Source organism: Mustela nigripes, chromosome 4 (genome assembly GCF_022355385.1).
Source record: "Mustela nigripes isolate SB6536 chromosome 4, MUSNIG.SB6536, whole genome shotgun sequence".
Classification (NCBI taxonomy): Eukaryota; Metazoa; Chordata; class Mammalia; order Carnivora; family Mustelidae; genus Mustela; species Mustela nigripes.
The window spans coordinates 179,940,527-179,963,961 of NC_081560.1; the positions used below are offsets into that span (position 1 = coordinate 179,940,527).

Genomic DNA, 23,435 nt, shown 5'->3' on the forward strand with positions numbered 1-23,435 from the left:
TAATATTATTTGCTTTCACGTTAGAGTAGAAATTACCCCAATAACAAAGGGTTATATATATATTTTTTAATATTTTTATTATTATATATTTATATTTATATATAGGGAGTAAAAAGAAATTCAAAATATTCAAAATTCAAAAATATTAAAATATATACTTTTTAATATTTTTTAATTTCTTTTTACCCCCTATCTTCTCCCCTTGATTTAGAGTCTCTTCTGAAGTGGTTAGTATACATTCTTCTGGGGTCTTTGCCACACTTCTAGTATTTTATCCTCTCCTTCATATATTCTTATTTGAATAAAGTGACAAGGCGGAAAAACTCACCACAAAAAAAAAGAACAAGAGGCAGTACTGAAGGCTAGGAAACTAATCAATATGGACATTGGTAATGTGTCACATCTAGAGTTCAGAATGACGATTCTCAAGATGTTAGCTGGGTTCAAAAAAGGCATGGAAGATATTAGAGAAACCCTGTCTGGAGAAATAAAACCCTTTCTGGAGAAGTAAAAGAACAAAAATCTAACCAAGCTGAAATAAAAAAGCTATTAATGAGGTACAATCAAAAATGGAGGCTCTTACTGCCAGGATAAATGAGGTAGAAGAGAGAATTAGTGATATAGAAGACCAAATGACAGAGAATAAAGAAGCAGAGCAAAAGAGAGACAAACAACTAGTGGACCACAAGGGAAGAATTCAAGAGAGAAGTGATACCATAAGATGAAACAATATTAAAATAATTGGGATTTCAGAAGAAGAAAGGGGGGCAGAAGGTATGTTGGAGTGAATTATAGTAGAGATTTCCCTAGTACAGCAAAGGGAACAAACATCAAATTCCAGGAGGCACAGAGAATCCCCCTTAAAATCAATAAAAATAGGTCCACACCCCATCATCTAATAGTAAAACTTACAAGTCTCAGTGACAAAGAGAAAATCCTGAAAGCAGCTCGGGACAAGAAGTCTGTAACATACAATGGTAAAAATATTAGATCAGCAGAAGACTTATCCACAGAGACCTGGCAGGCCAGAAAGAGCAGTCATGATATATTCAGAACACTAAATGAGAAAAACACACAGCCAAGAATACTATATCCAGCTAGGCTCTCATTGAAAATAGGAGAGATAAAAAGCTTCCAGGACAAACAAAAACTAGAAGAATTTGTAAACACCAAACGAGCCCTACAGGAAGTATTGAAAGGGGTCCTCTAAGCAAAGAGAGAGCCTAAATGTACTAGACCAGAAAGGAACAGAGACAATATACAGTAACAGTCACCTTACAGGCAATACAATGGCACTAACTTCATATCTTTCAATACTTACCCTGAATGTAAATGGGCTAAATGCTTCAGTCAAAAGACACAGGGTATCAAATAGATTAAAAAAAAAAAAAAAATCCATCAATATGATGTCTACAAGAAACTCATGTTAGACCCAAAGACAACTCCAGATTTAAAGTGAGGGGGTGGAAAACAATTTACCATGTTAATGGACATCAAAAGAAACCTGGGGTGGTAATCCTTACATCAGATAAATTAGATTTTAAGCCAAAGACAATAATAAGAGATGAGGAAGGACACTATATCATACTCAAAGGATCTGTTCAACAAGAAGATCTAACAATTTTAAATATCCATGCCCCTAACATGGGAGCAGCCAACTGTATAAACCAATAAATAACAATATCAAGAAACACATCAACAATAATATAATAATAGTAGGGAATATTAACAGCCCCTCTCACTGAAATGGACAGATCATCTAAGCAAAAAATCAACAAAGGAAATAAAGGCCTTAAATGACACATTGGACCAGATGGACATCACAGATATATTCAGAACATTCCATCCCAAAGCAACAGAATACACATTCTTCTCTAGTGCACATGGAACATTCTCCAGAATAGATCACATCCGGGGTCACAAATCAGGTCCCAGACAGTACCAAAAGATTGGTATCATTCCCTGCATATTTTCAGACCACAGTGCTCTGAATCTAGAACTCAATCACAAGAGGAAAGTTGGAAAAACTCAAATACATGGAAGCTAAAGAGCTTCCTACTAAAGAATGAATGGGTCAACCAGAAGGTTAAAGAAGAATTGAAAAAATTCATGAAAACAAATGATAATGAAAACATAACTGTTCCAAATCTTTGGGACACAGCAAAGATGGTCCTAGAGAGGAAAGTATATAGTGATACAAGCCTTTCTCAAGAAACAACAAAGGTCTCAAGTACACAACCTAATCCTACACCTAAAGGAGCTAGAGAAAGAATAGCAAAGAAAGCCTAAACCCAGCAGGAGAAGAGAAATAATAAAGACCAGAGCAGAAATCAATGAAATAGAAACCAAAAGAACAATAGAACAAATCAAGGAAACTGGGAGCTGGTTCTTTGAAAGAATTAATAAGACTGATAAACCCCTGGCCAGACTTATCAAAAAGAAAAGAGAAAGGATCCAAATAAATAAAATCATGAATGAAAGAGGAGAGATCACAACCAAACCAAAGAAATACAAACAATTATAAGAACATATGATGAGCAAATATACACTTCCAAATTTGACAATCTGGAAGAAATAGATGCATTCCTAGAGACACATAAACTACCAAAACTGGACCAGGAAGAAATAGAAAACCTGAACAAACCCATAAACAGTAAGGAGATTGAAGCAGTCATCAAAAATCTCCCAACAAACAAGAGCCTAGGGCCAGATGGCTTCCCAGGGGATTTCTACCAAACCTTTAAAGAAGAATTAATACCTATTCTCCTGGGATGCCTGGGTGGCTCAGTTGGTTAAGCAGCTGCCTTCGGCTCAGGTCATGATCCCAGCGTCCTGGGATCGAGTCCCACATCGGGCCCCCTGCTCCCTCTGCCTCTGTCTGCCATTCTGTCTGCCTGTGCTCACTCGCTCACTCTCTCCCTCTCTCTCTGGTAAATAAATAAAATCTTTAAAAAAAAATTTTTTTTTTAAATACCTATTCTCCTGAAACTGTTTAAAAAAATAGAAATGGAAGGAAAACTGCCAAACTAATTTTATGAGGCCAGCCATTACCATGATCCCAAAACCAGACAAAGACCCCATCAAAAAAGAGAAATATAGACCACTATTTTTGATGAATACAGATGCAAAAATTCTCACCAAAATATAGCCAATAGGATCCAACAGTACATTAAAAGGATTATTCACCACACAACCAAGTGGGATTTATTCCAGAGCTGCAAGGTTGTTTCAACGTCCACAAGTCAATTAATGTGATACAATACATTAATAAAAACAAGAACAAGAACCATATGATACTCTCAATAGATTCTAAAAAATCATTTGACAATAACTCTTCAGAGGGTAGGGATAGAGGGTACATACCTCAATACCATCAAAGCCATCTATGAAAAAACACAACAAATACCATTCTCAATGGAGAAAAACTGAGAGCTTTTCCACTAAGGTCAGGAACATGGCAGGGATGTCCATTACCACCACTGCTATTCAACATAGTATTAGAAGTCCTAGCCTCAGCAATCAGATAGTAAAAAGAAATTAAAGGCAACCAAAATGGCAAAGAAAAAGTCAAACTATACTCTCAGCAGATGATATGATACTTTATGTGGAAAACACAAAAGACTCTACTACAAATCTGCTAGAACTTGTACGGGAATTCAGAGTGTCCGGATATAAAATCAATGCACAGAAATCAGTTGCCTTTTTATACATCAACAAGAGAGAAGAAAGAGAAATTAAGGAGTTGATCCCATTTACAATTGCACCCAAAACCATAAGATGCCTAGGAATAAACCTAACCAAAGAGGCAAAGAATCTGTACTCAGAAAACTATAAAGTACTCATGAAAGAAATTGAGGAAGACACAAAGAAATGGAAAAATGTTCCATGCTCATGGATTGGAAGAACAAATATTGTGAAAATGTCTATACTACCTAAAGCAATCTATACATTTAATGCAATCCCTATCAAAGTACCATCATTTTTTTTTCAAAGAAATGGAACAAATAATCCTAAAATTTATATGGAACCAGAAAAGACCCCAGGGTGCCTGGGTGGCTCAGTGGGTTAAAGCCTCTGCTTTCGGCTCAGGTCATGATCCCAGTGTCCTTGGATCGAGTCCTGCATTGGGCTCTCTGCTTCAGCAAGGAGTTGGCTTTCCCCCTCCCTTCTGCCTGCCTCTCAGCCTACTTGTGATCTCTGTCTGTCAAATAAATAAATAAAATACTTAAAAAGAAAGAAAGAAAGACCCTGAATAACCAGAGGAATGTTGAAAAAGAAAACCAAAGTTGGTGGCATCCCAATTCCAGACTTCAAGCTCTATTACAAAGCTGTCATCATCAAGACAGTATGGTACTGGCACAAAAACAGAAACATAGATCAACAGAATAGAATAGAGAGTCCAGAAATTACCCTCAACTGTATGGTCAACTAATCTTTGACAAAGCAGGAAAGAAAGTCCAATGGAAAAAAGACAGTCTCTTCAACAAATGGTGTTGGGAAAATTGGACAGGCACATGCAGAAGAAAGAAACTGGACCATTTCCTTACACCACACACAAAAATAGACTCAGAATGGATGAAAGACCTAAATGTGAGACAGGAATCCATCAAAATCCTTGAGGAGAACAGAGGCAGCAACCTCTTTGACCTCAGCCACAGCAACTTCTTCCTAGAAACATCACCAAAGGCAAGGGAAGCAAGGGCAAAAATGAACTATTAGGACTTTATCAAGATCAAAAGCTTTTGCACAGCAAAGGAAACAGTCAACAAAACCAAAAGACAACTGACAGAATAGGAGAAGATATTTGCAAATGACATATCAGATAAAGGGCTGGTATGCAAAATCTATAAAGAACTTATCAAACTCAATATTCAAAGGACAAATAATCTAATCAATAAATGGGCAGAGGACATAAACAGACACTTATGTAAAGAAGACATCCAGATGGCCAACAGACACATGAAAAAGTACTCCACATCACTCGACATCAGGGAAATCCAAATCAAAACCACAATGAGATACCACCTCATACCCATCAGAATGGATAAAATGAACAAGTCAGGAAATGACAGATGCTGGCGAGGATGCGGAGAAAGGGGAACCCTCCTACACTGTTGGTGGGAATGCAAGCTGGTGCAGCCACTCTGGAAAACAGTATGGAAGTTCCTCAAAAAGTTGAAAATAGAGCTACCCTACGACCCAGAAATCGCACTACTGGGTATTTACCCTAGAAATACAAATGTAGTGATCCGAAGGGGCATGTGCACCCCAATGTTTATAGCAGCAATGTCCACAAACAATAGCCAAACTATGAAAAGAACCTAGATGTCCATCCACAGATGAATGGATAAAGAAGATATGGTATATATATATATATATATATATATATATATATTAGAACACTATGCAGCCATCAAAAGAAATGAAATCTTGCCATTTGCAATGACATGCAATGAGCAAAATAAGTCAATCAGAGAAAGACAATTATCATATGATCTCCCTGATATGAGGAATTTGAGAGGCAAAGTGGAGGGTTTGGGGAAAAAATGAAACAAGATGGGATGGGGAGGGAGACAAACCATAAGAGACTCTTAATGTCACAAAACAGGGGGTTGCCAGGGCAGGGGGAGGTGAGTAGGGAGAGGGTGGGTGGTTGGGTTATGGACATTGGGGAGCATATGTGCTATGGTGAGTACTGTGAAGTGTGTAAGCCTGATGATTCACAGACTTGTACCTCTGGGGCAAATAATACATTATATGTTAATAAAAAAAATAAATAAAATAAAATAAGAATTTTAAAAAAGAAGAAGAAGAAGGTGAAGTACTTCCCTCCCCCTGGCCTTTGACATTTGTGAATTCAACATACAAGAGGGAATCTAACACCACCTCCCAGCTCCTAGGAAAATCACACCCTGGGTTGTCAGTGTATCATTTTAAACAGCAACTACTGTGTACTGAGGAACAGCCTGGGTGGCTCCAGCCATGATCAAGTGCTCAACAGGATCTGGACACAGTCAAGGAGAAACAGGTGAGGATCTTTGTTTTGGGAGCCAAGGTTCCCACAACCTGCTCAGATGGTATCAATGGGAAGTTTCCACAAAGAATCCTCCCCTTGCCCTGCCCCCATCCACCCAGGAGCAGCATCCTAGTCTCTGTGGTTACAATGAAGTCAAACTGCTCTGCATTTCCTGCAGAGCTCTGGGAGCCCTTCTAAGTCCTGAAATTGTCCCTTCAACCAATGCCACTCACTGGCTGAAAAATGGCTATGGTCATACCTACAGACCACCGACTCCTCCTCAATCATCCAGCCTAGAAGGAGGGCCGTCCCTACATCTCAACGTGGAAGTCCATTATTAATATAATTTTAAGGGGGAGTAAATTATAAAACATTCTGTACGGTTTAATCCCATTTCTGTTAACTATAAACTGCATATATGTGAGCTCCTAATAGAGTCTGGAAAGAAAAGCACGAACTGTTAACTTCCCCAGGAGAGAGGAATGGGAGATTCTCACCTATTGTTTTTTAAAGTAAAAGATTTGTTGTTTTGTAACATATGTATGTATATATATACATACACACACACACACACACACACACACACACACACATATATATATATATATATATATATATATATATATATGAAGTTCCTTATTCAGAAAGAAGCCTGGCTTTAAATCAACAATTTCCTGGAGCAGTGGGCCAACAGGTGATTTTTGTTTTTCTCCTGGGCTAGCTCTCTTCCACCTGCTGACCCCACATCTACGGAAACATGAAGTGTGTTCTGACCAGGTTGCAGGAACCTCAGCTCCCACCGTGAAGATCTTGCCGGGCGCTGCCAGTTGGTACTCAGGAAAAACAGCCGAATCCATTGCTCCAGGGGATTCGGCTGGAAGAGGCCCCCCAAGGTCTGGCTCCTCCTCTGGACCTGCGAATCCGCTTCCTTCCCTCATCATTTCCACCAGCAGGAAGGATGAGATCTCTGGAGTCCGCAACACGTACACAGTATAAACGGTTTTGTGTTATTTCCCACTTAGAGATAATGCTCGGGAAATAGGCAATCAAGTGACACAACCTGGTCAGAAGCCCCGCGGGGAGCCCAGCGCTCTCCGGGCAGCACCCTGCAAGCACACACACTCAGCCACTTACCATGGAAGCTGCTGGATCCCCACCAGCTTGCCCCACAGGTAAGGGCTCCACCCCACGGAAACTCCGGATTTCTTCCTCGAAAGTCAGACGTTGTTTCCACGGTGACCAAGGGACACCTAAGAAACTAAGTATGGATCACTTAGAATAAGGCGACAGAACTTGCGGTGGAAAGGAGCCCCGAAGTATGGCTTCTCCGCGCCAGGGCTGGACAGCCGCCCAGCGCAAGAGAAGCTCCCGCAGGGACTGCCTGAGTGCATCCTCTCCAAGCCCCGCCACCAATGCCAGAATCTCTCCAAGAACCTTGAACGCGCCTCACCGGGCGGGTTGCAGACGTCGCACTGCAGCGCCTCGGTGCCTAGACCTCCTGCCCCGCTGCGCCCCCATCCCTAAGCGCCCACCTCCTGGCGGGGCCCGCCGCAGTGCTCAGGGGCTGGAACCCGGGAAGAGCAAGGGAGCGGGGCCGAGAGAGAGGGCGGCCTCGGCCTCCCCTGGGTTCAGGGAGCAGAAGAGTGAGAGGCAGAGCCTGGAGACCCAAGGCAAGCCCCGGAGCTGGGCGAGAACTGGAGGGCGTGGGGTTGGCGCAGGCGAGGCCGGTGCCGGGGCAGAGCAGAGGCGGGACACTGAAGGAGCTTTGCGGGTGAGGCTCAGGAGCCGGTGAAGGACGTTCAGGCACGGGAGCCCGGCCTGCAGACAGGCAGGCAGCCGGGACGGCGGTAGCAGTGAGCCCTGGCTCCGCCTGGGGGCGCGTGCCGGCCGGGCCGGTCTGTGCTCACACAGGCGCTGGAAGGGCCGCGACCCGGCCGGAGGCGGCACGGAGGCCACCACAGCGTGGACCCTGGCAAGCCCTTAGTGTAGATCCAGTGCTATGGGCCACAACGAGGTCTGCAACGGAGGCGTGCAGCCCCTTGAGCGCAGCCCCTCGAGGGCGGAGAGATCCACAGGGAGGACAATAAACCCAAACCCAGACACAGTGCTGTCGCTCATCTGCAAGAGGATCACGAGGTAGCACAGGAAGGCGCTGTGCCCCCAGTGCTGGAATTCGGGGGCCAAAGTTAATCTTATGGTGCAGGAACCGCGTGCGGATGTGGTCGCAGAGGGATTTGCTGGTGACTCCCTCTGAGCCTCTGAAAGCACACTCATGCGGTGGGAGACACCCTCTGCCCTCTAGCCGGGAGAATGACCCCAGCAGCCAGGCCATGGACACTCAGCTGGTCCCTGGGGGCCAACCCACCCTTGCACAAGTGGGAAGCACTGGTGCCCGCGATGGCGGTGCTGGTGCAGCTGGCAGGCCCCACCAGAACTCCCAGGTCCCCAAGACTATCTCCTAGGCCGGTGATCCTCCTCCAGCGCTGAAAGCTGGACCTCTCCTTTGCCCCAGGCCTGACGTGCCAGACGACAGGCCCTTAGGTGCCCTGATGGAGCCAGTTCCTCAAGGTGGGGTCAGTTAGGTCAGGCAGAAGGACCTGGGTTCTGGCCAGGTCTTGCTTCCGCACAGCTGCAGGTGGAGATGACTTATTAGTCTCAGGAGAGGCTTTGGAAGACCCCCATTTCCCAGAAAGCAATGGTTATGTGAAAACAGCCCAAGTTCTGCAATTATATCACAGAAAGGAAAGGGGTTTTGCTGGAGGAGACTGGGGTAACCAGGAAAGGGGAATAAAGAGGCTTGGTTTAAAGAAACCATTACGGCCGTTGAAGTCACCTTCAGGTGCTCTAGCGTCCCACCTGAGCTTGCCCTTGGCTCCTTTCTGTGCTAATGAGGTCAGTGCCCTCCCCAGTATGTGCCAGGCGATGGGCGGTTGCCTGGGAAGGACTTTCTCCACACAGTGGCCCCACCCCCCACCTGGCCAGGCCACCCATTCCCCCACCCCAGGACATGTTACCAATGAACCGCTGAGCCCTGGACTCAGGTGACTGGGCTGTCTTTCTAGGATCAAGACCCAAGGGTGACTGTGGTTTTCTGGGCTGGAGAAAAAGCCCAGAGCCTGACTCCTAACTCAGACCTGAGTTTTTATTTCATTTTTCCAGCTCAAAGGACTCTTTTTTTTCTTTTTTTCATTACTTGGCGATACTGAATGTGTGTAATGGGGGAGAAGGGAGTAGCTTTCCATTCATCATTAGATGTCACTCCAGAAGGAGGAGATGAGTTCTGGGACTGTGGGGTTTAGTCATCAACAAGTCAAGAAGAGGACTTTTTTTTTTTTTTTTGAGCTGAGAGAGGGAGGCAAGGAATACTTAAAAGAGGAGATTGTCCTTTGCTTTTTCTGGCTCTGGTTTTCTTGTTCCAGCCCCAAACAACAAAATGAAACACATCTGACCTTTTGTTGTTAGGCCCCTCTTGAGAGCTCTCCAGGAGATTTAGCACATTAAGGGCCCAGCTGGAGATCCTGTGCAAACTCCTGTTGTCCTTCTCTGCCTGGAGCTTGTCTGGGAAACGATCAATGGTGTGAGCTCCAGGACCCCACAGTGGGCAGGAAACGCAATGGGCAGCAGCTCTCCACTGATTTGGTGAAGCCTGCCTCTGTGACAGAATTAGCCAGAGTATCTCTCCAACATGATTCACCTTATACGAACCCATATGAATCCCACCACTACCTCTCCCCTGAGAAGAGGGAGCTTTAGATTGGATGTATATTATAGATAATATGAGAAAATAGCAGAGAGGGGCCAGAATAGAGAAATAAGGAGTGGGAAATGAAGAGGAATTGACTTGGAAAGCAGAGAGGAATGATTCAAAAGCTGTTGGAAGTGCGCACACTCAATTTTCAAAATAAGGCTTTTTACTTCCAAAGACTGAGGGAGGATGCAGTCTTTTAACATATCAAGATTACAACTTTGATCCATCCAAATGAATATTTTACATGGTCCAACATCTGCATATGGCTTATCTCACGTTGCAAAGTAAGTGGATCCCTGGAAAGTTGTCCACAATTGCATTTTTAAGTCTCATTTTAGAAGTGTCAGAAAATCCTCTTCATGACCCTGTTATGAATATTTTGGAATCTAAATCATCAAATTTGGTTTATAGACCCATGTTTTGGATGTTTTTAAATTTCCTAAGTGATAGATGGAAATGAGTGATAAAATGCTAGCCTTTAAATAATGATCCAGATTAAGGATGAGTATAGAAATTAAGCCTGAAATTCTCTACTCTTCCTTTCATGGACCTGTCAATTGAGATGCATGCAACTTTGAAAAGCACAGAGCTTGGTACCATGTATGGAAATGCTGTCATTACTGAGGTTGGAGCCAGGGAGTCATAGAAGACCCCAAGTGAACAGTTCATTCCTGGAATTAGTTAGATATGACAAATCCAGATTGAGTAGCATATTTTCCTTGACATGATTTATTTTTGCTTTGACTCTGGCCAACCCAAGGTTATGTAGTTTATACTACGTATATAACTTGAGATGGTACTACTGATTTAATATTTTTTGAGCACCCACAAGGCATCGAACAGTGCAAGCCCCAGCCTGAAGCGCTTCATATAGTGAGTCAGTCACACATGCATCTTACACACATAACAAAGACATCAACACATGGAGGGAAATCCATCGAAGATCTACTTGGTAGACCCTGGGTTCACTTTCAGATCCAGCTACGCTCTTGCCTGGGGCCCCTTGATTTTGCAAGACTACTAAATGTCCAGAAATGCAAGCCACGGAACAGAGATGGTTAACCAGCCTACCTGAGAAATTAAACCTGGAACTTAGCACTCCAATAGAAGAGCGGGCTGAAAAAATCTACAAGAACAAAAATTCAGGAAGCATGCATCAATTGGAATATTGTTACCTTAGAGTCTCTCAGAGTTGCTATTTCCAGGTAACTGTTGCCAACACATATTGAAACACTCCCCAGCTGATTTACTGAGATAAATCTATTGATTGGCTGCCAAAAGTGAGACCCAGTGACAATGCTTGCAGAGAGGATTACAGAACCTCCCGTCGGCCTCGGAACGGGCTGCTGCCAAGTACCCGGCTGGATCGGCTCCCAGCTTTATGGCCTTCATGACTTCTTGCAGTAAAAAGACCAAATGTTTCATATTAACTAAAATAAGTTATACTAAATGAAATTTTCTACCTCGGCGCTATGTGGATTTCTATAGGACTCACTCCTGAGTGATTTTTTTTAAAGTTGGTTTGTTTTATAGTCAAACTAGTCCCAGATAGATTTTAGATAGGGTAAGAATTAATTAGCTGATGTTCAGGTGGCAATCTGGATCATTCGTAAAGATGTTTATAAACACAACATAATTCTCCAGCCTCTTTAGGCTCTCCATAAAGTCCATGCAAATGTTTAAATTTTTAACTTAAGTTGTAGGCATAGAAACAGCGGGCAGCTTTTCTAGTAATTAATGAGGACACTTTCTTCTCACAGTTGATGTAGATTTAAATCAAACTAATCAGAGAACGCTTCAATTTTTTTTTTAACACCCTAGAAACCAGGATTTGGAATAATTCATGGTGTAAAACTTTATAATGCAAATGAATCTCAAGTTGAAAAAAAACAACTGATTGGACTCATGCACTGCCTTACTCATAGGAGATTTGTAAGGAAAGTATTGAATGAATACTTATATATTCTGATTATACAGATTTGCCTCTGTGTGATTGATGAATACTGTCTGAAGGTTAAGAGTATTATTCCCCGAGTGTAGCATGCAATGCCCTGTCAGAATTCAACTCCAGATTCATTATACCTTTGGCAGGTACAATCAAAGCTTCATTCAGATGTTGCTGAGACTCATTAGAGGACAATTCTAAAGGGGTTTAGCCTTGGATGCATATTAAAGTCACCTGAAGTGCTTTGAAAAATGCTGAGGCCCAGGTCTCATCTCAGATCAGTTGGACTCTCTGTGCATAGGACCTAGGCACCAATGTTTTTTGAAAGCTCTCCAATTGATTCTAGGAGCAGCCAGGGCTGAGAACCAGGGACTTAAACTTTCCAAAACAGAAACTACAATTAGATCTCTCCCCCAACTAACCCCATCCTTTCCCCCATCCCCTCCATTGTCCACACATTTCCATCAAAAGAGTGCTCTGAGGAAACATGAAATGTCTGTCTGGCCTTGAGCGTCCCAAGTAATAGAGCTGCTAGAAGCACAGGAGTCAGTCTCTGGGATGCCTGGGAGGTAAGCTCATTTAGAATGGGCGAGTGACATAATGCTACAGGTGGGCTACATTATTAGAACACAGGCTTTGTTCTCCACACCCACAGATGAAGCCGAACATTACTTATTGGTGCCATTGCCAAAGGTAACTTGCATCTCCCAAGTTAACCTGCTTTCTCCTTTCTCCCAAGCCAGCCTTTCCCTACCCTCCTCCATGCTGCAGTCTAGCTATATAACTACTGAAGATGCATACTGCTAACTAGCCCAACCATGAATACTTAACTCTCCCATCGTGGTTGCTGGCATTGAAGTAATAGGACTTAATCCTTGTCATCCCCAAGTCTTTCCCCTCTTTCCCTTCATTTCAGGGCATACTTTCACGAGTGAACGAGCTCATTTCAGAGAGTAAGACAAGGAGAGAGGTTAATTTTACTGTATAGTGAGCTAGGGTGGTACTGGAGTCTTACAGATGGTAACAGATGTGCAGTTGCTGCACTGGTTTGTGCCCTTTATGCGTTGGGGGCTGGTCTGACAGGTGGATAATGTGTATCACTTCCCAAGACTCTCACCCTCACTGTCCACTCACTGCTCCCACAACAATGTGAAAACCCTTGTCCCAGGGCGCTTGTCTTCATTTACAAAATTCTCAGGAGGACAAGGTGAGGATCATCAGCCTACTATCATGGCCCAACAGTGTTCACCTGTCGCCTTAACCCTGGAAGGAATGAGGTGTTCGATGGCAATCGAGTAGTAGTTGATTTTTCAGTTCTGGCCTTAAGCAAACTTCTCCCAGTCCTTGCTTTCTGGGTTGATTGTGTTCCAAGCATGTCACCACCAAGCAGGTGTTGAGCAGTCAGATGACAGCTGTTGATCTGTTGCAACTGAGCATTAGAGAATGCAAAGAATGCTTTGGAACATGGTTTATACTGAGTATTCAGAAAATCAAGTATCTGTGTACTTGCCGTATGGCAAACACTGGAGATACATATATATATACAAACACACACACAGATAGATGTCTGTCCCGTGCACAGTTACATGCCCCTTTAAGTCATTTGTACCATTTTTCTTGTCCCTATTTATCTACCACTTCATTGACTAACACACCTTATCATTTTCAAATAGAAGTTAGGGGATTAGGAGGAGGGAAACAATAGCAAGACCTTTTGAAAGTTGGCTTCTGAGCACTTTTGTGCCATAAAATCAAGGGAATCTAAAAGTAAAACACTTTTTGTGTGGAAAGTTCTTATTCAGGAAATGCTGGAATCCCAGATATAGATTTGTAATACATATTTCCCTGGAATCCTAAGAATTAATGGGTTCAAACTGACTCATAAATATCAGGTATGATAGCTCAGTTGAGTCCTTTTAAAAGGCAACCCAAAAAGCTTCACCAACCCAAACGCAGTCATTTTAAATCCCGCCCCCATTGTTCCTTCATCTCACCATTGAGCAAGTAGAAGGGAAAGCAAGGAAGACAGCCAGAGTTCTGATTTACTGTTGGGAACCAAGAGAAAGAGCTTTGTTTGGCAGTCAAGGGCATAACGAGGAAATAATAAATCCTCTCCCCTCTCCCTGGCCTCTTCCAGGCAAAGCACAAGACTCCCACCAAAGCCCACTTCACATTTTACATAGACACAAGGACAAAACAAGACAGCTGGACAGGAGGGCGAAGCTGGAAGTTTTGCCACATATTGGATTCGCCCTGGCGTTGGGCGTAAGTGCTCCAGTCCGGTCTCAGCTGGGCACCCCCGGAGATGAGTGGACTTGAAGCTCCCCAACCAAGCCCTGGCGTGGGGCCCTCAGATGACCACGCTGACTGTCATGGTCTGGCCGTGCGGTGCGATCTTGCGTGGCCAGGCAAGCAAGAGCTTGCGCAGCTCCTCACGGAAGTTGTCGTGCAGCCAGGCATAAATGAAGGGGTTATAGCACGCCGAGCTCATGGCGAGCCAGTGGCAGAGGAGCTGCACTAACCCGAAGGCGTAGGGGTCGATGGCGTGCGGGTCGAGGTCCCGCAGCAAGTTGAAGACGTGCAGCGGCAGCCAGCAGACGGCGAACACCACCACGACCACCACCAGCAGACAGAAAGTGCGGCGGCGGCGCGCGCGGTCCCAGTCGGCCTGGCTCTGGGTCACGCAGCCCGGCACTACGCGGTTCCGTAGCTTCACCGACACCCGGACGTAAGACAGGAGGATGACCAGCAGGGGGAGCAGGTAGGTGACGAGCAGCAGCCCCCAAGCATAGAGCTGGCGCTGGAGCTCCTGAGACCCCCAGAATTCCTCGCAGAGGCGCACCCCGTGCAACTTGAGCTCGATGTGGTACGTGTGCACGGCGGCGGGCAGCGCCAGCACCGCGGACAGCGCCCAGATGGCCAGCACTGCGCAGGCGCTGAGGCGCAGTGAGACTCGCCGCCGCAGAGGGTGCGCCAGCACGACGTAGCGGTCCACCGCGATGGTGGTGAGCGTGAACACCGACACGTAGACGGTGACAGGCTGCAGGAAGAAGACCAGGTGGCACAGGCCGCCGCCGAACACCCAGCCGCGGGGCTCGAAAGCGTACGCCAGCGTGAGCGGCACGCAGGCGGTGCACATGAGCACGTCGGACAAGGCCAGGTTGCCGATGAGGAAGTTGGTCACGTTGTGCAGCCGACGCACCCGCGCAATCACCAGCACCAGCAGGCAATTGCCCACCAGCCCTACAACCACCACGATGCTGTAGAGCAGCACGATCAGCCCCTTCAGCTGATGCACCAGCTGCAGGCTTTGGAAGGGCGTGATGGCCTGAGCGCCTGGGTCAGCCGCCGACCCATTGACCGCCGAGGCCTCTGTGCTCTGATTGGCAGGAGTTGAGGCCGCCGGTGGCAACCCAGAAAATAAGTCAGGGACCGGGGGTTCCTGAGTCGGCAGTGAGGCCATGGCCACCTGTCCAAAGAGAATCAAAGCCCGTCACTTCCCATTGTCCATCCAGCCCCTCCTACACCAGTCGTGCCTCCCTCCCCCACCTCAAATACCCAAATACTCCCTTTAGAATAACTGGCCAAAATAAATTACAACAATCAGAAGTACTGCCATCCCCCTTATGTAAAAATAAATCTATGCGAGATTACATATGCACCGATTATTTAAACGCCTCCTATTCAATGTAGAGCCTTTGCAGCCTACGCAGGTGAGACCCAGGAGCATGATCCTACCCGGTGAGTGGGGCTTGGCTTGCGGAAAAACGCTCCGGGGATGGAGGGGTCGAATCCCGGCTGTCCCCCTGGCGGTCCTCAGCCCACGACGGCGGTGCAGGCTTCTCGCTTCTCTGCGGGAGCTCAACAGATTCGGGAGTTCCCAGTGGGCTGGTGGGCTCGCAGTTTTTGAGAGGGACTGGGGAGCCCCTCCCCTCCGCCCCGCCCCCCCAACCAGCCCTCCCTTGTATGGAAAATGGGGGCGGAGCGCGCACCACCCGACTTAGACAACTAGGTAGAAGGATAGTGTGAAGACGATGGAAACAGAAAAGGGAGGAAGGGCAGACAAACCTGGGTGAGAGGGACGAGAGAGAATCTCGATGCGGGAGCTTGCTGCGCCTTGGCAGAGTCCTTCCTGCTCCGGCGGAGGGAGCGGTGGATGAAGAGGGGGGAGCCGCTTCAAGCGCCAGGCTCTCAGGATGACCTGGAGCAGGGTAAGAAGTGGAGTGAGGGACTGAGCTACACTACGGGATGTGAGGAAGAGATGGGGGACCCATCCCTAAGAGCTGGACCCTGCTTAGAGTCTGGGCTGGAGTGGACAGGACGTTCTGGCAGGGATTTAAAATTTAGAGTCTGGAGCTCGCCGCAGACCTTCAGGCCCTCGCCCTTCCCGGGACCCCCTGCGCCCTTCACCCAGGCTGCGGCGTGCCTGGAGAGCCGCGAGTCCAGCTAAGTAACAGAGTTCAGAACAGCGGACAGCTCCCGCCGCCGCGAGTCGCTTGGGTCCCGGGGGGCAGGACCGTTAAGGAGTTCCCGCCTCTCTCTGCGTCCGACGCTTTCAGAGAACTGGCCTGGCGTGGTTCAAACAGCTGCCTCACCGCCTGTTTTCTGGGCTGGGGCAGCCGACTAGGAGAGCAGTAGGGTGAAGTGGAGGAAAATAAACAAGGGTCTCTGGGGGTTGGAGGGTGGTGACGCGTTCCTGCTGTGGGTCCCAGCACTTAGTGCCAATGACGACGCTGTCTCTGCTCTCACTCCAGTTACCCTACACAGGCACAATTCAATACCTAGCCCCAGTACTCCCCTATTCACTCTGTAACTTATTTTATTTTATTTTATTTTATTTTATTTTATTTTATTTTATTTTATTTTTTAAGATTTTACTTATTTATTGGAGAGAGAGAGAGAGAGAGAAAGCGCACCCGCGCATGAGCAGGAGGGAGGGGCTGAGAGGAAAGCAGACTGCCCGCCGAGCAGGGAGCCCAGCTTGAGGCTCATCCCAGGACCCCAAGATGATGACCTGAGCTGAAGGCGGACGCTTAACTGACTGAACCATCCAGGCGCCCCGATCTTTCTTTCTCAGCCCCCATAACCTATCCCTTATCTGCCTAACTCTTCCAGGACAGTAGGCAAGCTTCAGGATTGGGACCCTACGGTCTTCTTCCTTACATATAACACACCCAGGCCTCCTTACCTCATTTTAGGATTAAAAACGATACTAGTGATTGCAGGATTTCCACAAGAATAACAAAAGTAACCGACATTTGAGAAGCTTAGACGTTACATAAAATCTCCAGCAGCAGCAAGTTCTCATTGAAATGCAAATTAACCTGAAAGACAGTGGGGAGGAGGTCAAGGAAGGAGGCTTTGTAACCTCCCTCCTTTGAATCGGCCTCATCCCCTCCTTGTCCCCTCTCCGGTAAGCTTTTGTGCTTTGTCCTCTAGCTGCAGATGCCTGGGTTGGGCTGGAAAGAAGCAAAATTAGTCCACTTTGCAAATTCAAGTGATTGACTCCTACAGAGGAAAAGTCAACAATGGAAGAAAAGCAATCAATGTGATACAACTGTATCTATTCTAAACCCACAAGCTCCCTGAGTTATAATCAATATAGCTGAAGCCAATCTGATATGGACAAAAACATCAGAATGAAATGCAGTCTGGGTCTGCCTTATCATTTACCTGCTAATGTTTCCCATCATGTTCACAAACAGAGTTAAATGCACCCAAAAGCAGAGGCACCCTTTTGCTTCAAAATATCTTAAGCAGAGGAAATCGTGGTAATGAAGGTAAAATAGGGATTTGGGATGTGGTTAGTCCCCATAACTAGAGCCATCACTCTGGTCGATATCACTGATACATAATACTAAAAATAATAAAAAGACAACCTTCTTTTTGTAGACATGCTTACTGCATGCAAATGTCAGTATTTGGAAGTTAACCACTGGGACATCTTCCAGACAAGAAAGTCGGTTATTTGCCAAGTTCCAGATCAAATCTGGTATGAGTTTTATTGTTGTCAGTATTTGCAGGGTAAAAAGGAAGTAAACATCTAAGTAAACATCTAAGACTAGAATAGTCCACTTTAAATCTTTATTCTCTCCGGTCTTCACCGGAATGAAGGCTAGTCCCTCTCACTCAGCCAGACATCATGATTAAACCATACCAATTAAACCATACCAATGTTTAGACTTTCCTGTCTGAACTAATAGTGCTCTAGAAACCTGAGAGATCATAAATAAACAGTTTTCTAGATACCCAGTAAATGTTTCTTATGATTGAACGGATAAAAATAGCCACTCTTTGTTGAAGGCTTTATACTTACCAGGCACTCGGCTAAGTACATTACGTATTTATCTTATTTGATCGCCTCAAAATTCTTATTATATCCATTTTAGGGATGAGGAAACTGGCTCTTCAAGGCCAGTTGGATAATGGCACAACTCTAAGCAGTGAGGCTGGAACTTCCACTTAGATTCACCTGATTTCTAGAGCCAAAGTACTTCACACTTTACTGCCTCCTAATGAATGAGAGAAGCACCTGCACACACTGAAAATACAAGTAGGTTCAAATGGGATTAAATAAATATAGGAATCCTCCTCTGTTATGGTTTATCAAAGGAAGCTCTAACGAATCCGACTGCAGCCCTAGCATTATTGTGTTTAAGTTAAACAGATCTTTTTTTTTTTTTTAAGATTTTATTTATTTATTTGAGAAAGAACCAGAGAGAGCACAAGCAGGGGGAGCAGCAGGGAGAGGGAGAAGCAGGCTCCCCACTGAGCAGAGAGCCTGATGCAGGGCTTGATCCAAGGACCCCAGGATTATGACTGGAGCCAAAGGCAGACACTTAACTGACGGAGCCACCCAGGCGTCCCTAAGCTAAACAGATCTTTATGGCTCCCCTAAGTGTCCCTTGCTTAAGATAAAACTCGTGGGCTGTATGAACTTCAGAAGATGGTATTATGCTTTATGATGGCAGGAGACAACAGGATATAGAAAACAGAAGACAGAGTCAACAGAGATAAGGACCACAGGGAAATTGGATTAAGGGATCTGAAAATTTTATGCCAACTAAGTTCATGCTGATATATTGCACTTAGCCCAAACATATGAGAAACATATATATACATATATTTAAATTACTAGTTGGGAGACTGCAATTTTTTGAGACTTGTCTGGGTCCAGGCAATAACAAAATAGATGGCCCCCCCCAACCAAAAAAAAGAGTTTTCTCTTTTAAGCCTGTCCTGCGTGGATTCCAAGAGCCAGGCTCCCCTCCCCTGCCCAGGCTTCTCATGCTGATCTGTGCAGAAGGTCTAGACGCCCACTCGGTACAGCGGGGCTAGCTGCCTGCAGAAGACAACAACCTGAGCCAGCAGGTAAGAAGTGACCTGAAGTCACATACTAAAGTGGAAAAAAAATGTTTCCCTTAGATCACTTTGAGAAAGTGCTTTTCATCACAGACTCCAGACATATCAATTATCACTTCCAGCTTTGTCCTGCACACCCCAGTCGTTTTTAAATTCTCCAACACAGCTCTGCCTGAAAAGCATGGAGGCTTAAAAGCTGTTTTGCTGGGGCGCCTGGGTGGCTCAGTGGGTTGAGCCTCTGCCTTTGGCTCGGGTCATGATCTCAAAGTCCTGGGATCGAGCCCCACTTCGGACTCCCTTCTCTCTCTGCCTGCCTCTCTGCCTACTTGTGATCTCTCTCTCTTTCAAATAAATAAAATCTTTAAAATTAAAAAAAGAAGAAGAAGAAGAAGCAGCAGCTCTTTTGCTGCCTAGAAACCGTCCTTGGCTGGGCTTTTTTTCTCAGCCTGTTCAAAATCAAAAGTGATCCCCAAATAGCCTCATGCCCTCCACAGCAGCCTGTGGGACACACGACTTGTTTCTATCCTATTTGAATGTGGGCTCCCTGGGAAAGGAGTGGATGAGCTCCCAGAGTAACCTACGAAGTTGAGGTAGAGTAGGAAAATCTTCCCTGCCACCAGAGAAAAGGGAACAATGAAACCTGCTAATTCAACAAATATTTGTGATACACCTACCATGTGAGAAGGGGTAGACAAAATGCCCTGAGTGAGAAAAAGATGAGTAAGACATGAGGCGCCTGGGCAGCTCAGTGGGTTAAAGCCTCTGCCTTTGACTCAGGTCATGATCCCAGGGTCCTGGGATCAAGTCCCGCTTCAGGCTGAGCAGGAAGCCTGCTTCTCCCACTGCTACTTCCCCTGCTTGTGCCCCCACTCCCCGTCAAATAAATAAATAAAATAAAATAAAATTGAAATCTAATACAAAAGCCTTCTCTAAGCAAAGCTTGTGCCACAGCAGACTAAGAGCTCCCCACCTTGGCTGGGGGAAGAGGTGATGTCTCATTTCCTCCAGTTTTCTTTCACCTCTTCTAGGCCTGAAGGAGCTACCTACATCTCCAGCAGCCACCTCTTCTGTCTGCTACCAAAGTCCTACAACCCCACATCGGGAGGCTATCAAGACAGGAGAGCCCTCTGCCTTCTCTTTTAAACTGAAAACTCACAACGTCACTGAAAGAAGAGTCTTTAGAAAGGACTGTAGGTTTCAAATAAAGTTGCTGCTGACAGACTTGGTGCATCAGCCTGAGTCCCTCCTTGCAAACACTAGAACGCACTCTGGCTGGTGTAAATAGAAAAAAAAATTGGCATTAGCCCACATTATTGGAAAAACTGGCAACCAGCCTCAAGACTAAGCTTCTAAAACCATCACTGGTGAAGAAAGCCCCACCTATTACTGGTTCTGTCACCTCCACCAAGGCCACTTCCGTGTTAGGAACGCAATCTTGCAGCCATCACCGTCCCTAAAATCCAGGCACCTCTGCTGCACCGTGTCCAACAAAATGAGGCCCCCTTTCCTCGGGTCATTCACTTTTGAATGCAAGTCTCATTCGGGCACATCAGAGTGGCAGAGCCAGGATGCCAAACCTGAGTTTTAATTGCAAAGTATTCTGGGAATTTGGAGTCTGACCTCCACTTTGGGAATATAATGAGGAATTTCTCCAAATACAAGCACATGATGAGCGGTCATGAGTCATGATAAATATTCAGTGTCCCCTGTTATGGGTGTTTAATAGCAGTGACACTATAAAGACCAAAAGCTAGGAGGAGATCCCATGCTCTCTTCATTTCCTACCCTGCTTCTCCCTCCTTTTGAATGAAAATGTCAAGAGAAACATGAGAGAATTAAGGTTGACTTTTGAATATTTTATAATATATTAATTTAACCTACCCTAATATATGACATTGTGTTCCTCTTTATGAAAAATAAAATGCCAAATAAAACTAGTTTCCAAAGATATTAGGAACATAGCACCACATTATCCCAGGGTTGCTCAACTTCAACATTATTGATATTTTGGGCTGGAAAATTCTGTGTCACGGGGAGCTGTCCTGAGCCTTATAGGATGTTTAGCAGCATCCCTGTCCTCCACCCCCTGGAAGGTAGGCACACATACCCAATTTTGACAACCAAAAATGTCTCCGTCATTGCCAACATCCACTGGGGGTAGGGACAAGATCATCCCTGGTTGAGAACCACTGCCTTACAACAATACAGCACATGCAAAGTACACAAAGTACCCTCCTTAGAAACACTACGAGCCTTCATGGCCAACTCTCTTCAGACATCTTGACCCCAGCACTGCATTTGGAAAACATTTCATTTCCCATGTCTCATCAATTCCTGAAATAGCAACAGGGCGAACAGACAAAGGTGATATTTAAGAGGAAGAAAAAAATTCCAAAGATAAGGTAAGCCCAAGTGTGCCAAATGGAGACGAGAACTGGTCCCAGAGCCCAAAGAAGGAATAGCACAGGGTTCTTGGGCTTGTGTAACAGCTGTACCTCTACTAAATGTGAGCTTCTGGGCAAATTTTTTATCCTGAAAGAACCCCCACTCTGAAAATATAACAAATCCACAATGATGCCCACTTCTGGAGGATTTGGAGAAGATCCAACATGAATGGAAGAACTGATACATAGTGGGCACACAGTAATGGTGACTAGTCTTGGATAACTCTTTGTCCTGACTTATGTCACTTCCTCTTGTCAAGAGGGGGTCATTCTAGAGGACATTCTCAAACTCTTCCACTTAAACTTTACTCCAGAAGACAGTCTTTTTGAGAAGAATTTTCCCTTTCTCAGTCTAAATGCTTTTCCTCGGGGCGCCTGGGTGGCTCAGTGGGTTAAAGCCTCTGCCTTCGGCTCAGGTCATGATCCCGGGGTCCTGGGATCGAGCCCCGCATGGGGCTCTCTGCTCTGCGGGGAGCCTGCTAACTCCTCTCTCTCTCTCTGCCTGCCTCTCTGCCTACTTGTGATCTCTGTCTGTCAAATAAATAAATAAAATTTTTTTAAAAAATGCTTTTCCTCATTTTGTCACTGTTTACCAGGTATGCAAAGTCCAGGGCAAGATATTGTAAGAAGAATCAAAACAAGAAGAAGGGAGGGTGGAGGAGGAGAAGGACATTATTGTCTAAAAACCTGTAATGGAGTAAGACAGCTACAAAAATCACTGAGATGTGTGACCATGGTCAATGCCACTACCACCACTTGCTGTGAAAGAAAGACATTAATGATCACCAGGAAATTTGCTAATTACTTTTGTAAATTTGAATTGTTTATCCTTGTAGATCATACTTATTTTTAAGCACAAGAGTCTTTAAAGTGTTCATAGCATTTTTAACTCAGCCATCTCAACCTTGCCCATGTTACTTAAATATGTTCCCCTTCCAATGTTTATGTGAGCCATGCACAACCTCGGACCCTCATGAATGTGCATGAGTTAAGCGCTCAGGTGGCAGGAAATGAACAAGAAATGAGTGCTCATTATGTCTTTCTAATCATCAAAATGTTCTTCAGGCTGAAGCTTTGTGTCAGGTTCCCCTTCTTTCCCTAGCCATTGCTTCACGTCATTTCTTCCCAGAGGAGGACTGCCAGCAATCCCTGCTCCCTTGTCAGGGCCTTGGGTGGAATAATTGGGTAAAATTGCTTCCTTCTTCCTCTTTGCTGATTGCTTCATTTTGAAATATAGTCTTTAACAATATCCCAAGTGGTCCATGAAGGATGCTGACAACACAGCCTGTATTTGGTGCAATTATGCAGGGTTGGGGTGATCCAGTCTGGCTGAGTTTCTGGGGCCCTAGAACATTCTAGAGCAGCTCTAGCCCCTGCCTGTCTATGGCATAGCTGGGATTTCTCATCACAGATGGCCTCACTGCAACCATCCCTGAACTTCATTGCATTCCTAAAGATCCACAACCCAAGCAGGTCACCTTCTCTGGTGATACTCTGTACAAAGAACCTCACAAGGCTTGACCAACTTCTCATATTCAAGATCTCAGTACATTTTATTTTTTCACTTTTGATTCGACTTTCATCAATACTTTAGATATCAGCTGCATGGATGGGATATCTCAGTTTCATCTATGAGGAGTAGAAAATATTTACAAATACAAAAACAGAGAAATAAAACGCAGAGACAGAACACTTGAAAGCCATTTTTATTATGTTCTCTTTGAAAGGCAGAGACAAGGCAATTTGCTTTCCCATTTTGATTCCAACTCTGGTTCATTATCCACTAGAAATGGCTTTTATGGATGGCAAAAAAATCATCTTGCATCTGCATTGTGCCATTTAGCGGTGAAGCGTTCTTTGTTGTCACCTTTAGGTGGGAACCTTGACCTTGCAGAAGCCTCTCATTTGGGTTTCCATTAA

At 45.1% G+C, this 23,435-nt stretch overlaps 1 protein-coding gene across 1 annotated transcript; it reads right to left on the minus strand.

Annotated features, from left to right (window-relative positions):
- Positions 1-13,970: 13,970 nt before the first annotated feature.
- PRLHR (prolactin releasing hormone receptor) lies at positions 13,971-15,553 on the minus strand. Its single transcript, XM_059395939.1, has 2 exons — positions 15,448-15,553; positions 13,971-15,178 (listed from the first exon to the last, which is right to left on the minus strand). Exon 2 carries the CDS (start codon positions 15,170-15,172, stop codon positions 14,060-14,062), a length of 1,113 nt encoding a protein of 370 aa, XP_059251922.1. The 5' UTR covers positions 15,173-15,178; positions 15,448-15,553; the 3' UTR covers positions 13,971-14,059.
- Positions 15,554-23,435: the final 7,882 nt, after the last annotated feature.

Bases quoted from the DNA above. Each gene is read 5' to 3' on its own strand.
- PRLHR (XM_059395939.1), bottom strand. From the start codon at position 15,172: ATGGCCTCACTGCCGACTCAGGAACCCCCGGTCCCTGACTTATTTTCT.